The 13,857-nt window shown below is 33.5% G+C and overlaps 1 protein-coding gene across 2 annotated transcripts; it reads left to right on the forward strand.

Annotated features, from left to right (window-relative positions):
• The first annotated feature begins 6,201 nt into the window (after window positions 1–6,201).
• Window positions 6,202–10,441, forward strand: LOC108463866 (uncharacterized). 2 transcript variants are annotated; one of them, XM_017763851.2, is made up of 9 exons: window positions 6,202–6,552; window positions 7,975–8,084; window positions 8,486–8,573; window positions 8,814–8,929; window positions 9,010–9,064; window positions 9,388–9,508; window positions 9,663–9,710; window positions 9,795–9,889; window positions 10,001–10,441. In XM_017763851.2, the coding sequence occupies exons 2-9, from the start codon at window positions 8,050–8,052 to the stop codon at window positions 10,097–10,099; spliced, it is 657 nt and encodes a 218-aa protein (XP_017619340.1). In that variant the 5' UTR covers window positions 6,202–6,552; window positions 7,975–8,049; the 3' UTR covers window positions 10,100–10,441. The 2 variants fall into 2 exon arrangements, with proteins under 2 accessions (XP_017619340.1, XP_017619333.1); XM_017763844.2 differs by having other exon boundaries at window positions 6,239–6,552; window positions 8,505–8,573.
• The last annotated feature ends 3,416 nt before the right edge of the window (window positions 10,442–13,857 follow it).

Genomic DNA, 13,857 nt, shown 5'->3' on the forward strand with positions numbered 1-13,857 from the left:
TTACTAAACCCGGGTTAAGTCCCGAAGGCATTCGTGCGAGTTACTATAACCGGGCTTTGTCCCGAAGGCATTTGAGTGAGTCGTTATATCCGGTTAAATTCCAAAGGTACGTGATTCGAGAATGAGCGATCTTGCTGTAAAAATTTCAGTTAATACGCTTGAAAAAAAAAATTCCAGCAATGAGGTATGCTCGTATGTGCTTTGAATTAGTTGATTCCCTTCGAATAGTATTCGCTTAGACGAGTAATGAGCTTCCGGTATTTGGCTAAGATGATCCCTTATGTATGAATATAGGGGTTGGAATGTGAAATAAGTATGATATTGAGAATTTGTGCATATGAAATTATCCGTTAGCTATATGAATGCTATGCTTTTGTTGTACTAGAATCCCTTGCTCAAACTTACTAAGCATAAATTGCTTACTCTGTTTCTCTGTTTCTCTGTTTATAGATTTTGGCTCGTCAGCTATCGGACTCGGGATTTTTGGAAGTCGAAGTCTCCCACACTATCAAAGCCCCCTTTTGGTACAATTTTGGTTGAACTTTGAAATGGCATGTATAGGACTACCCTTTTGTTGTAGGTCATGTACCTTTCGGTTTTGTGTAAACTTGGATAGCCATGCGAAAATAGCTTATATACGTTTTTAGCATAGTACTATAATTGTTTGTATGTTGATCATTATGAGGTATGGAATTGTTTTGAAACGATTAGCCATTGGAATGGTTAATCATGATCACACTTTGTGCTATGTATGCAAAAAGGGCCAATTGAATCATGGAAATTATGAAATAGGTAAAGTCTACCTTAAAGGCAGATGCTGTCAGCAGCAGTGGTGTGGATGTGAAAAATCACTAAAAATAGAAGTAATGGAATTAATTAGTGAATAAATTATGTAAATGAACCTTGATGAATCTACTTTCATATGGAAGAAACGAAACAGTCATATGAGTTGTATGTTAAGAGATATTTAGGTTTTCGTGAGACAGGGCCAGAACGGTTTCTGGATCCCCTGTTCCGAATTTGGAAATTCATTGTAAATTAACCAGAGATAATTAGGAGTCATGCCATATATGTATAGATTTATATTTGAGTCTAGTTTCTATAGAAACAAACTGCATCAGTATTGAAGCCCTGTACAGAGAGATATTCAGGTTCTAACGCGTGAAGGTCAGTGTAGTCGACCCTTGTCACATGGGAGAATTTAACTAATAAACTGTACTAATTGGCCCGACCAAAAAATTCTAGAAAAAAATATGTAGATGGACATATGAGTCTAGTTTCAGGGAAAAATTACGAAACTGATTTTCGAGTTTTGAAACTCAAGATATGATTTTTAAGGCGACAGTGACGCAGTAACCAGCTTGTCTAGAAAATTTTTTTATGGACTGTGAAAACAATTAAGTTAAGTCTGTGTGCACCTTGTGTTCGACTCCGGTAACGGACTCGGGTACGGGGTGTTACAGCTACAATGAAAAATCCCTTTTGAAGTCTTTTATAATAAACAACCTTCTTTTTCCCATATGAGATATTTGGTTGTCTCTGTTTTGCTACTACACCTAATAATACAGACAAATTTGTTGTTCGGGCCATTCTTGCTATTTTTATAGGATATTCTCCTACTCAGAAGGGTCATATTTTATACAATATGAACACTAAATCTTTCTTTGTTAATCGTGATGTTTCTTTTAGGGAAACTGTTTTTCCTTTTCACGATTCACCTTAGGCTGCTTCTGGATTGTTTCCTCTTCAGCCTTCATTTCTTGATTCTGACTTTCTTTCTTTGAACATTCTGTTATCTTCTGATTCTGTTTCACGTGACAATTTGGTTTCTTATGACAGTCCTGAATCATTAGGTACTCATGAAAATCTTATTAATATGTCACCTGAAAATCTTGGTTCCTCTGGTAATAGTCCAAATGTCATCCATAATCTTGTAAATTGTTCTGTTCCTTCCCCGGGGGCACCGCGTCGATCTTCTCGTTCTTCAAATCCACCTAGCTGGCTTAAAGACTTTGTTTGCTCATACCAATCAGCTTCACCTTCAGGGCAGGTTCTTTCTTTTTCTCATTTTCCTCTTCATATACAATCATTTTTTTCTGCAACAAATATTCCTGAACCTTCATCTTTTTCTGAAGCCTGTAAAATTCCTGAATGGATTGGAGCTATAAGAGAGGAAATTTTTGCATTAGAATCAAATAACACTTGTGATGTGGTTCCTTTACCTTCAGGCAAGGTTCCTATTGGATGGAAATGGGTATACGAAGTCAAATATCGTGCCACAAGTGAGGTGGAGAGATATAAGGCTCGGTTGGTAACGAAAGGATACAACCAGCAGGAAGGGATTGACTTTGTGGACACTTTCTCTCCAATTGCGAAGATGGTGATGGTGCGGACTGTTCTAACTCTTGCAGTGGGTTTTCAGTGGCATTTGTGTCAAGTAGATGTTTATAATGCCTTCTTACAAGGGCATTTAAATGAAGAGGTTTACATGGAGATGCCATAATGATTTAGCAGCCAAGGGGAGAAGATGGTTTGTAGGCTACGAAAATCCTTGTATGGGTTGAAACAAGCTTCAATACAGTGGAATATTAGGCTTACTGAGGCCTTGCATGCAGCCGAGTTTACACAAAGTAAGTATGATTACTTTTTGTTTACAAAAAGAGTTAAAGGAAAAACTGTGGTGCTATTTGTATATGTGGATGATTTATTGATAGCAGGGAATGATATTGATATGATAGAGGAATTAAAAGGAGTTTTAAATACGACCTTCAAGATGAAAGATTTGGGAAACTTGAGGTACTTTCTTAGAATTGAGGTGTTGAGGTCTAATGAAGGAATTGTGTTGAGCCAAAAGAAGTATGTGCATGAATTAATTGAAGACACTGGCTTCAAAGATGCTAAAATAGCTTCAACACCATTGGAACAAAATCTCAAGTTGACAACTGTGGATTATGATAAAGACATACAAAGTGAGGATGCACTGCTAGAAAACAAAACAAGTTATCAGAGGCTGATTGGAAGATTAATCTACTTGACTCATACTAGACCTGACATAGTGTTTGCTGTGCACTATCTTAGTCAATTTATGTAGCAGCCAAAACGGTCTCACATGGAGGTAGCAATGAGGGTTGTGAGGTATATCAAGAAAGATCCAGGCCAAGGTTTGTTGTTCAAGGCTGATAATGAAGGAAAATTAGCTGCGTTTTGTGACTCTGATTAGGCGACTTGCCCAATGATGAGAAGATCATCCTTTGGTTATTGCATCATCTTGGGAGTTTCTTGATTTCGTGGAAGTCCAAGAAACAAAGTACTGATGGCTAGGTCTTCACCGAAGCCGAGTATAGAGTATGGTCTGCTGTGATGCAGAGATAGTGTGGTTAATAGGATGTTACAAGAGATAGTAGTGCGAGAATTTGAAGCCGCTTGAATTGTGTTGTGATAGTAAAGTAGCAATATAGATTGCAGCAAATCCTGTTTATCATGAGCGTACAAAACATATCGAAATAGATTGTCACTTTGTACGAGAAAAAATACAGGATGGGCTTATTCAGACAGAACATGTATTAGTTACAAATTAGCTTGCAGATATCATGACTAAGGCCTTAGGGTCTCAACAGCACAACAATTTAATGTACAAGTTGGGGATTAAGGATGTTTTTCAACCTCCAACTTGAGGGGGAGTGTTAGAGTTTGTTGTAATTGTTAGCTGGTAGTTAGGGATTAGTTATCAAGGCAGTTAGTTGTAAATACTTGTATATATATATGGATGTAATGATTAATAAAAATTAAGCATTATTCCACATTTTACTAACAAAATACCCAAAGCAATCCTTGCATTCAAGGCAGGAACTAAAATTTCTTTATGATAACTAAAAGGAAGAAATATCAAAATTACATTTAAACTTTTATGTATTTTGTAATATTATTATATATTAACTTTTAATTTGGTGCATTTGTATATATTAAATTTTAATTTCAATTTCACATTTTGTTAAATTTATTATTTATATGGCACAATTTTTGTTAAATTATGTGTAAATTATTGGCATAATACATGTGTAAATTATTGGCATAACATTTTATTAAGCTAAAATTTTTTAATTTATTTTCACTTAAATTAAAAAATAAACACACTTGAGAAAAGGGTTTCTTATTTGTGTAAAAAATATATTTTAAAATCTAAGTAAAAATAATTTAAATCTGTTTGTTTGTTTTTAACCTAATAAAATGTTATGTCAACAATTTATATATGACTTAACGGAAAATTGTGCTGCATAGATAATATTTTTAGTGAAATGCTAAAATTGAAACAAAATTAAAGTTTGATGAATACAAATACATCAAATTAAAAATTATATATAACATTGTAAATTGTGTCAAAGTTTTTTATATTTTTGGTATTTATCCATAACTAAAAACTATTATGTTATAAAAGAAATTAGACCAACATAATATAGAGTAAAAATTTTACCACACGCATATGCATGTAGAAACTATATACTTAGAGCACATATATTAGTTTAAAAATAGCATAAAATAAATAATAAAATGTATCGTTTGAAACTAATTAATAATACATAAAATATATACAATATTAAAATAAAAATAGATTAAATTGAATAAAATAAAATTTAAACACGTAAATATGTCATATTAAGAATACTAAATGTACTACAATTGTTTTATTATGATGTTGTCATCAATCTTGAGTTGATATCAACTTATGATACCAACTCAATCAATAATATTATCAATACTAAAATTCTATTACAAGCATATGCGTGTGAGAATTTATATATTTAAAACATAAATGTAAATCAAGTATACATAATACAATTAAAATGTAATTATTATATTAAAATAAAGCTTTGGTTTAGTGGTAAAGTTAATATTTCATTTATGTAAATAGCATGAGTTTAAATAGAACCACATTAAAATTTCTAGTTGTTTTTAAAGTAAAAGACTAAAATACCCTCGAATAATATAATTAATCTTTATTTACATAAGGCCAATTATAGTATAGATATACAATTGATAGAGATAATAAGATATGCATAATACAATTAAAATGTAAATATTATATTAAAATAAAATTTTGATTTAGTGATAAAGTTAATATTTTATTAATGTAAATAACATAAATTCAAATTCTTTTTATGATTTTTTAAATTAAAAAATAAATTAATCTCGAATAATTTAACTTATTTTTAATTACGAAAAAGAAACTTTGTGATTTTACTAATCCATTTATACCAACTCAGTTATGGGTTAATTATAGTATAGAAATTGAAAAAATAATCATGAAATGTGCTAAAATTCATTTCCTTTTACCGAGCAGAAATTGCGTCCCATGTATTTAATAAAAGCAGCAATTCAAGCAGTTAATGCGTATAAAATGTTGAAATTCGTTAAGTTTCACTTTTGTTTCTCATTTTATTTGAAAGAAATTAATAATTAGTTAAACAACACAATCATCATCCAAATATTTAACTAAAATGATGGATACCTAAAACTAAAAAATGACCCACTTTCTTTAATTGATTACTGAATTAACATTAACTAATTCGAACTTTTACGAGTTAAATGCGAAGAAGCAGGCAAATCCCGACATTGCCATTGTACTGTAGCAGTAGCCAAGTGAGGCGAGGCGTAGGGCACAGCGTGGGTGACATCCATGATTCGTGTTGGTGTATTGCCCTGCAGCCTCTAAAAGGCTCAAAAGAAAAACAACACCACCAAAGCCAAACCTTCCTTTCATTTGATTTGCCTTTTGCTCAATATCAGCCATATAAAGCCACGTGGCAGTTATATCAAATCGTAAATTCAGAGCACCCATCAATAAAAGACATCACACTGCAAGTTAATCGAGCTTCCAAATACATGAAGCTGCAATAACTTTCATGATTAGTCCCACTTCACATACTCACGCGTTACGTCTACTCCCTTCCACCTTCAGTACTCCAATGATTAGATGTGTGATAGTCAATCTCTGAAAGGAGAGTGGGACTTGAGTTTTTTTTGTTGAAAAAGCTTCGCCGACTTATATCAGAGCATGGTCGGGAGTGTTTTGTAGGAGGACCTGCCATGTGGATTCTAATATGCCGCTTTTGACTTCTTGCCTTCATCAAGCGATACATACAACAACTCCATAGAAAAGAGTTAAAAACTTAAAAAAGAGATATCTCTTTCATCTTTCTAAAACTCTACTTTACCCTTATCTTTAATATCTTTATTATTAATTAATATTATATATTGTTCATTTTTCTCAACAACTAATGATGAAAAAATCAGGGTAGTTTTGACTTTTTCTTATTTATCCCACTACCTCACTCACTCGCATAAGAATCCTGAGGCCAACAGCAACAACAGCACCTTTCTCTTTCTCTCTCGTTGTTTTCTGTATAATAATAAGATTGAGAAGCCGATTAAAAGACGTTTTGTGAGATTAGAGAATGAGTAGTGTAGTTAGGAATCAAGGAAGCTGCGTTGCGATCCGCTCTCTCTCTCCTTCCTCTTCCATTAACCGTTGCTCTCACGCCTCTGCTTCTTCAGGTATATCTCCCTCGATCTTTGTAATTCCATGCTCTTTTCTTTTTTGTAAATTCAAATTATATATGTTTTTGCACCGATTTTTACTTCCTTATTGTTCGCACCAGTTGTGTAGATTATATAGTTGTCGATTTTCTTTAACTCTGTATAATCCGTTTCTTTCTTCTTCTTTTACAATAGAAAAATAATAAAGAAAAAACGATGTTTATGAATTGTTTTTCAGCGGGGGAGATGAGATGAGCGCTACAATATTAACGAATCTGTTGTTTCTAATAGCGGACGATTCATTTCCTCCACTCAGAAGTTGGAAATGTTCAAACTCATTTTAATTTCAAAGTCCAGATTTAAAAAAAAAAAAAAAACAAACTACTGATTGATCTCCATTTGCCGTGCGAGAAATGGGATCGATTTCAGGGGAATCATGCCGGATTTGTCGCAATTTAGGGTTTCTGTAGCGGTCCAGCCCAATCATCATCCGTCAGTGGCCCATGATTAGTCTAGGTTCGTCCTTATCAAACACACAATAATGATGTTACCCGCACATGAACATAGCCCCCACCCCTAAACCTAAATATTAGACCACGCAAATAAACAACAACACGGTAATACATAATGATTAGTTTTGACGAATATCATCTCCCTGATGTGTACATTAAATAATTGCAGTTTAAGATTTTGCGTATTCACAAGATAAACTACTTTTTATGTACCTGATTTTGGTATGACGCTGACGGTTTGATGTTTAAGTTTGATTTACTTTTTTGATATACCATCTAAGATTAAAGAGTCTCATCTTTCATTAACCCCCCTCAACTTCTTTTTTTCTATATTTGCTTAAAAGTTACAATATTCACTTTCGGTTGAAGATTCCATGACGCGTTCTCTTAGCGCGTGTTATTCAGATTCCGACCACTTCGGATCAAGTTACTCGGATGGGGGGAACGGTTGTGTCCGAGTGGTCCGGGAATTTGTCCACCCTCCACATTAAAACAGCTCACGCGCGTGTTCAAATTCTAAGAGACCCAATTGTGTTTTTTGTTGTTGTTGAATTTCTCGGGTTAACGAGCTTAAATACGCAATAGTATTGGGCTTGTCGTATAGAGTATGTCTAGGAGTGCGTGCACGAGAAACTCGTCCCCATGTTAACGTGTTCGTTAGTGGCGGTATCCGCTAGACCAGTCATCTGATAGTGGTCCCCATCACTTTCATACGAGTGCCACGGAGAACTAAGAACTGCTATATCCACTCCAATGAACTCATTCAAGTCCAGAATTCATGGACTATTTTTCTTTTTCCTGGATGCAGCAAAATCACCTGAAAGGCTAAATTTTTTTCTTATATATGTTTGAAGTTGTGATTGTAATAGAATTTGAATGGAAAATGTGAAAAAAGAACGAGGTGGAATGATTGTATCAATGCATGCAGATGGTGCAACGTGTGGAAGGCCAGCTTGGATTGGTAAGCGCCTAACTTGTGTTTGTTTCAAGCGAAAGGGTGTTTATGAAGGGATCTGCTTTAACATCACACCCAAACAGGCAAGTACCATGATAATTTTTACTCATCCCCTATTTATTCCCGACATTTTTTTAAAAAACCTCCGTGCGTTTGCAAGATATTCGAATATGAGTATATATCCAGACTACGATTTTAAATTCTTCATATAACATACCTTAGATGGTTGCACTCACCTCTAAGTTTGGGTAACATAGTTCATGCTAATCTAGAACAAAAAAATAAGTTTCAAAGGCTACGTTGCCATTTTTTCTTTCTTTTCTGTTAGGTTCAATACCGTAGAACTGAATACATTACATGTTTAAATCGATTGAGAAAGAATGCAATATATATACATGTAAAAGAATGCAATATATATACATGTATTATATTAAGCTAATTTTTCGTTTTTTCCTAATTTATGTAAATTCCTTGTATTTGATAGTTTCGTTAGCAAATTGCAGGAGGAAAGGTTGAATAGGTTGAGGCACCGTATGAAGGTGTACTTCGATGGTTCCAGGCCTGATCACCAGGTCTAATTTTTCACTTTTTTTCCTTTTCTTTTTCAGAAATTTGATCTTTTAATCTGAAGGTGGTTTACTTAATACTTTAATGTACGAGGACACCAACTTGAATCAGAGGGACCTATCTTTTATATCTACTGAGAACAATTGGATCTCCATATCCATTAATTATACCTAAAGACAACGTAATCTAAATTATCAGCTTCTTGCCCTTTTGTTTCAGCCAACTTACAATTTTCATGGCAACAGGAAGCTCTAAGAGCACTATGGTCTGCTACATACCCTGGAAAGGAACTCCATGGCTTGATATCCGATCAGTGGAAAGAAATGGGATGGCAGGGAAGGGATCCATCTACTGATTTCAGGTTGGCTTTTGTACCTAACTGCTTTGTTTTGGCAAATTATTTCTTTTTTATTTTCTAACTTGTTTTATTGATCAAAACAGAGGTGCTGGATTCATTTCATTGGAGAACCTGTTATTTTTTGCCAAGACATTCTCTGTAAGCATTTCATTCTAGTGAAGCATTGTTGATTAAGTTATTTTTCTTTTTTTCAAGTCATTTGCACTTACCTCTGTTTATGATGATAAACAAATCACCTACATTGTTCCGACTTTTCATTTCTGTTTTTCTTTTCAAGTATCCGTGTGCAATCCGTTGTATATTCAAACTTAGAGAACTGAGCATACCCTTGTTGGATACATACTCATATTTGGCTCGCACATCCAAATATATATAGTTTAGGATTCTCGGCTGCCAAGTAAATTACCACCAGCATTGTAATGCATTTGTTCAATCTGAGACTTTCAGACTTGTTATTGCAGACATCATTTCAATGTTTATTAAAAAAGCAAGGTGGAAATCGATCTGCATGGGAGTATCCGTTTGCTGTTGCTGGGGTAAATATCACCTTCATGATCATGCAAATGCTGGACCTTGATGCCTGTAAGTGGATAATGAAAATACCTTAACTATGTTTTTTTAAACCATAAAGTAATTCAAGTTGTAAAGGATAATATTTTACTTTGATTCCTCATTCATTAGCCTGATTATATTGCTAATGCTAACTTACTAATGTCAAATTACGGGGAATTTGCAGTGAAACCTAGGACATTTATCCGATCAGTTTTCTTACAGATGTTATCAGGTAAGAGCCTGCAGCTGATGTCAGTAAAACAACAAAGCAATGGGATTTACCAATTGAATGGATTTTGTGTTTGGTTTGCAACAGAAAATGAATGGGCATTCGACTTGCTATACTGCGTGGCATTCGTGGTAATGGACAAGCAATGGCTGGAAAAAAATGCCACGTACATGGAGTTCAATGTAAGAGAGAAGCTCAACATCCTTACTTTTCCCAATAATAAAAGACCAATCTTTGAGTAATATAAATTATGTTGCATGTGTAATTATTATTTATTATTATTATGATTTCAGGAAGTATTGAAATCGACAAGGACTCAGCTGGAAAGAGAACTTCTAATGGATGATGTGTTGCGGATTGAAGACATGCCTTCTTATACCCTTCTCTGTTAGCCGACTTAACCAACTCTATTATTATTATTATTATTATTATTATTATTATTATTATTATAATTATTATTAGTGAAAGAGGAGCCCCCAAAATTACTAGTTCAGATTCAGCCCCATTAGGTGTATTTTTTTACCTTTTAAAAGTTGCGGCTCTGTCTTCTGTCCTACTTTCTTTTTTCTTTTTGGTAAATTAATTGAAAAGCTCGTCATTTTGATATATGGTGTTTTCTTAATGAATTTTAGCACGTGTCAGAAAAAAAATTGAAGTATGATATAATATAAGTATATTATTGATATATTGAAATTTTGATAAATAAAATTTAATTATTATATGAATAATAAAAATATATGACTGTCATATCTACTCCAAACCAATGTTAGATTCAACAATTATATGAGGTGAGTGGAAAGAAAGAAGGAATCAAGTTGTTGTTTACTCTCTTTTTAAGTTTATGGCTGCATTTCAATATTTATTTATTTTTATATATAGTAAAGAAATAAACAGCTGAGACATTACAGTGACTCTGCCCACAAAATTAGAAGCAATCCAAGCACCTTAGTAGGCGGTGAAGAATAAATTTACAATCCTATCGGGCGCCCTTTCGAAGTTGAAGCCGTTGCAATTCCATACTTAAAAAGTAAAATAAATCTTTCATTCTTATATAGAAGACATGAGTTAAAAAGATAATTTTACATGAAAAGATAATTTTTCTCAAAATAATATGTAAAAATAAGTGGTTTTTAGGATTGGATTGAGATTTGGTTGATGGTAACATTAATTCAATCAAAATTTTATATATAAGGGTAAATTACATAGATAGTCACTTAATTATAAATTTTTTATTTTAGCCACCTAAAATAAAAAAAGTTTGTCTTGTAATTTAAGCACTCACGTTTCATAGTTCGATCATTTTGGTCACTCCTGTTAAAATCATAAACAACAAGTTGATGTGGCAATTAAAAAATCGATATAATAAATTTAACCTCAACTTTTATAGATTATATCAATTTAATTTTAATTTTTAAAATTAACCTTCAAATTTTACAAATGAACTCAATTTGATCCTAATTTTAAAAAATTTAAAGAAATATAAAAATATATAAATAATTTCAATAAATATAATAATAAATTTAAACAATATATAGAAATAAAAATATTGTTGACAAGAAATAATAATATATAAAATTTTAAAATATAAAAATAAATATTTTCAAAATGTGTAATAATAAATTTAAATTTTATATTAATATTAAATAAAATAAAATCCCATGTCCCTCTCCCTCTCCCTCTCCCTCTCCCTCACTACCAATGTGATATTTAAGAAGCTAAACCAGATAGTTCCGTGGAGGCAGCATTTTGAAAAAACCAGCAAATAATTAGTACTTGAAAAATTCGATCCCAGACAAATTCACAAAGATCCTTAAAGATTTAATCAAGGAACTTCTATAGAAAATAAAGGTCAAAATAGCAAACATAACAATAGGGATCGACGGTGACGGTGGGGGAGGTTTGGTGATGGAGGGATTAGGGATTAGGGATTAGGGATTAGGGATTAGGGATTGAGGATTGAGGATTTTATTTTATTTAATATTAATATAGTATATTTATTTAATATAAATATAAATTTAAAATTATTATTATTTGGAAATATTTTTTATTTTTATAATTTCTAAATTTATTATTATATTGAAAATATTTGTGTACTTTTATTTATTTCTTTGAGTTTTTAGAATTAGGATCAAATTGCGATTATTTGTAAAATTTGAGAGTTAATTTTTTGAAATCATGACTAAATTGATATAATATGTAAAAGTTGAGAACTAAATTTGTTATTATACCAAAATTTTAACTCCCACGTCAACTTGTAAACATAATTAACGGTTTAAATGTTATATTGCAATTGAAAAGATCGAACATAAATACCTCTGACCATTACTTGAACCAAATGTCAAAATCCAAATGTTACACCAATGTTGAGCATGTCAAACCATCGGGCGACGTCATTGAATTTAGCCGTATGAAAAATTGAATATCACAAAAGTCTTCTAAGCACTCGAAAACCTCACTAGATGAAATATTTTTATTTTTGATTTTTCAATACCTAGAGACCTTATGCTTGTTGGTATTTATAGTGATGGTTCCTATAAAAAACCACCAATTACATGTCCCACTATCACACAAACAACATGAAAGTGGAGGGCAACAAAAATGGGAAACGTGGGAATAACCCCACGAACCAATAATTGTTGTTATCTGTAACATCCTGATTTTCGAATTTATTCGCGGTTTTCAATATTTTGTAAAGATTTTAAAATTTTGTATTTGGATGTGAAATTAATATTTTGAGTAGGTAAATGGGCTTATAGAAGGCCCATGTGTTGGCCAAAACCCGGTTGAATTTTTGAATTTTTGGACTTAGGAATTAGGGGTTCTGGCTAGATGGCCCTTGTATAGAGATATGGGCAATTGCATCACAAAAAGAGCCTTAGTAAAGTGGCAAGGGTGACGCCACTAGGCTCTTAAAAAGGTGGCGTGTGGAGCATTGGGGAAGGCATGGGATCGATTCCCAGTGTTGACAAATAGATGCATTTATTTTTGAGTGCTGGAGGGGTAAGTGTTGGAGTCCAGGTGGATTCTGCTAGAGGAGAGTTTGAATCAGTCTAAACACTTGGATTAAGGAGAGATAAGGGGAGAGATTTAAGGGATTAGGAGAGAGGTTAGGAGTTGGCCGAATTTTGGGAATTGAAGGGGGAAAAATCGGCAGAGGGTTATGAGGTTAGTATTTCGGCACTTAGGGTATTGAGTGGTGCCGTTCTTTTCTGCTCAGATATCATAAGGTTTTCTTTTCTCTCTTCTTCCTCTCTAGCCGAAACTACCACTTCCCCTATTCTTCTTTTTCTATTTTTCTTCTTCAAAACCATTCATCAATTCTGCTGTTTATCGATACTTTTGCTGAATCCATAAAAGCCGAAATCTTGAACACACATTACAGGTACCGATTTCTTCAAAGCCAAACCCTTTAACATTGTGTTTCCATTAATCAACGATTATTCTTTCTAAACTCTAGAGACTGCATCGGCAATTCTACATCCAGTTATAGTTTCATATTGTCATCTCCTTCATCACCCAAAAGCCGAAAAACCATAGATTTGGGGGCTTATAGCGAAACTTCAAAACTTGGGGTCGAGTTCTACCGTTGTTTGAAAGATAAATCTGCACTGCATTGCGTGGAGATCAAAAGGAGTAAGGGTAAGTGTTCATCATCTCGGATCTGGTCCTATTTTACAAAGTTAGAAAAGTCAAGTCCCTAAAATCTAGGGAGGTCGTCGATTTGGGCATGTGGCTCTAAGGGTTTTAATCGACGTTTTCATCAATGATTAGTGTCTTCTTAAGTGTTGGATTGAAGGCGTGGGTTGTTGGAGCAATCGGATTCGGAGCTAGCTATCGATTTTGGCAAAAAGGTAAGGTTTCAAAGGCTTTTAGGGACATGGTTCGATCATCGATAAGTATGTTGTGGGTTTAGTGATTATGGTTTGTAAATAAGAACTGTGCTAATCAATTGTAGGACATCGGAAGAGATCTCGATGAGCGCCGTCATGAATCGGTGTGTATCGAACACCCTTTCTTAGTTCAATTCGGCAAAAGCCGAAATGCCGAAATTCCGGCATTTCATGGGCTTGTGAGTATGCGAATGCTCTCAAGACGTGGAGTAATTGTTAGATCTAGCACCGCAAGGTGGTAAGTAAGTTTGTGTGACGTC

The sequence above is a fragment of the Gossypium arboreum genome, chromosome 3 (assembly GCF_025698485.1).
Source record: "Gossypium arboreum isolate Shixiya-1 chromosome 3, ASM2569848v2, whole genome shotgun sequence".
NCBI lineage: Eukaryota > Viridiplantae > Streptophyta > Magnoliopsida > Malvales > Malvaceae > Gossypium > Gossypium arboreum.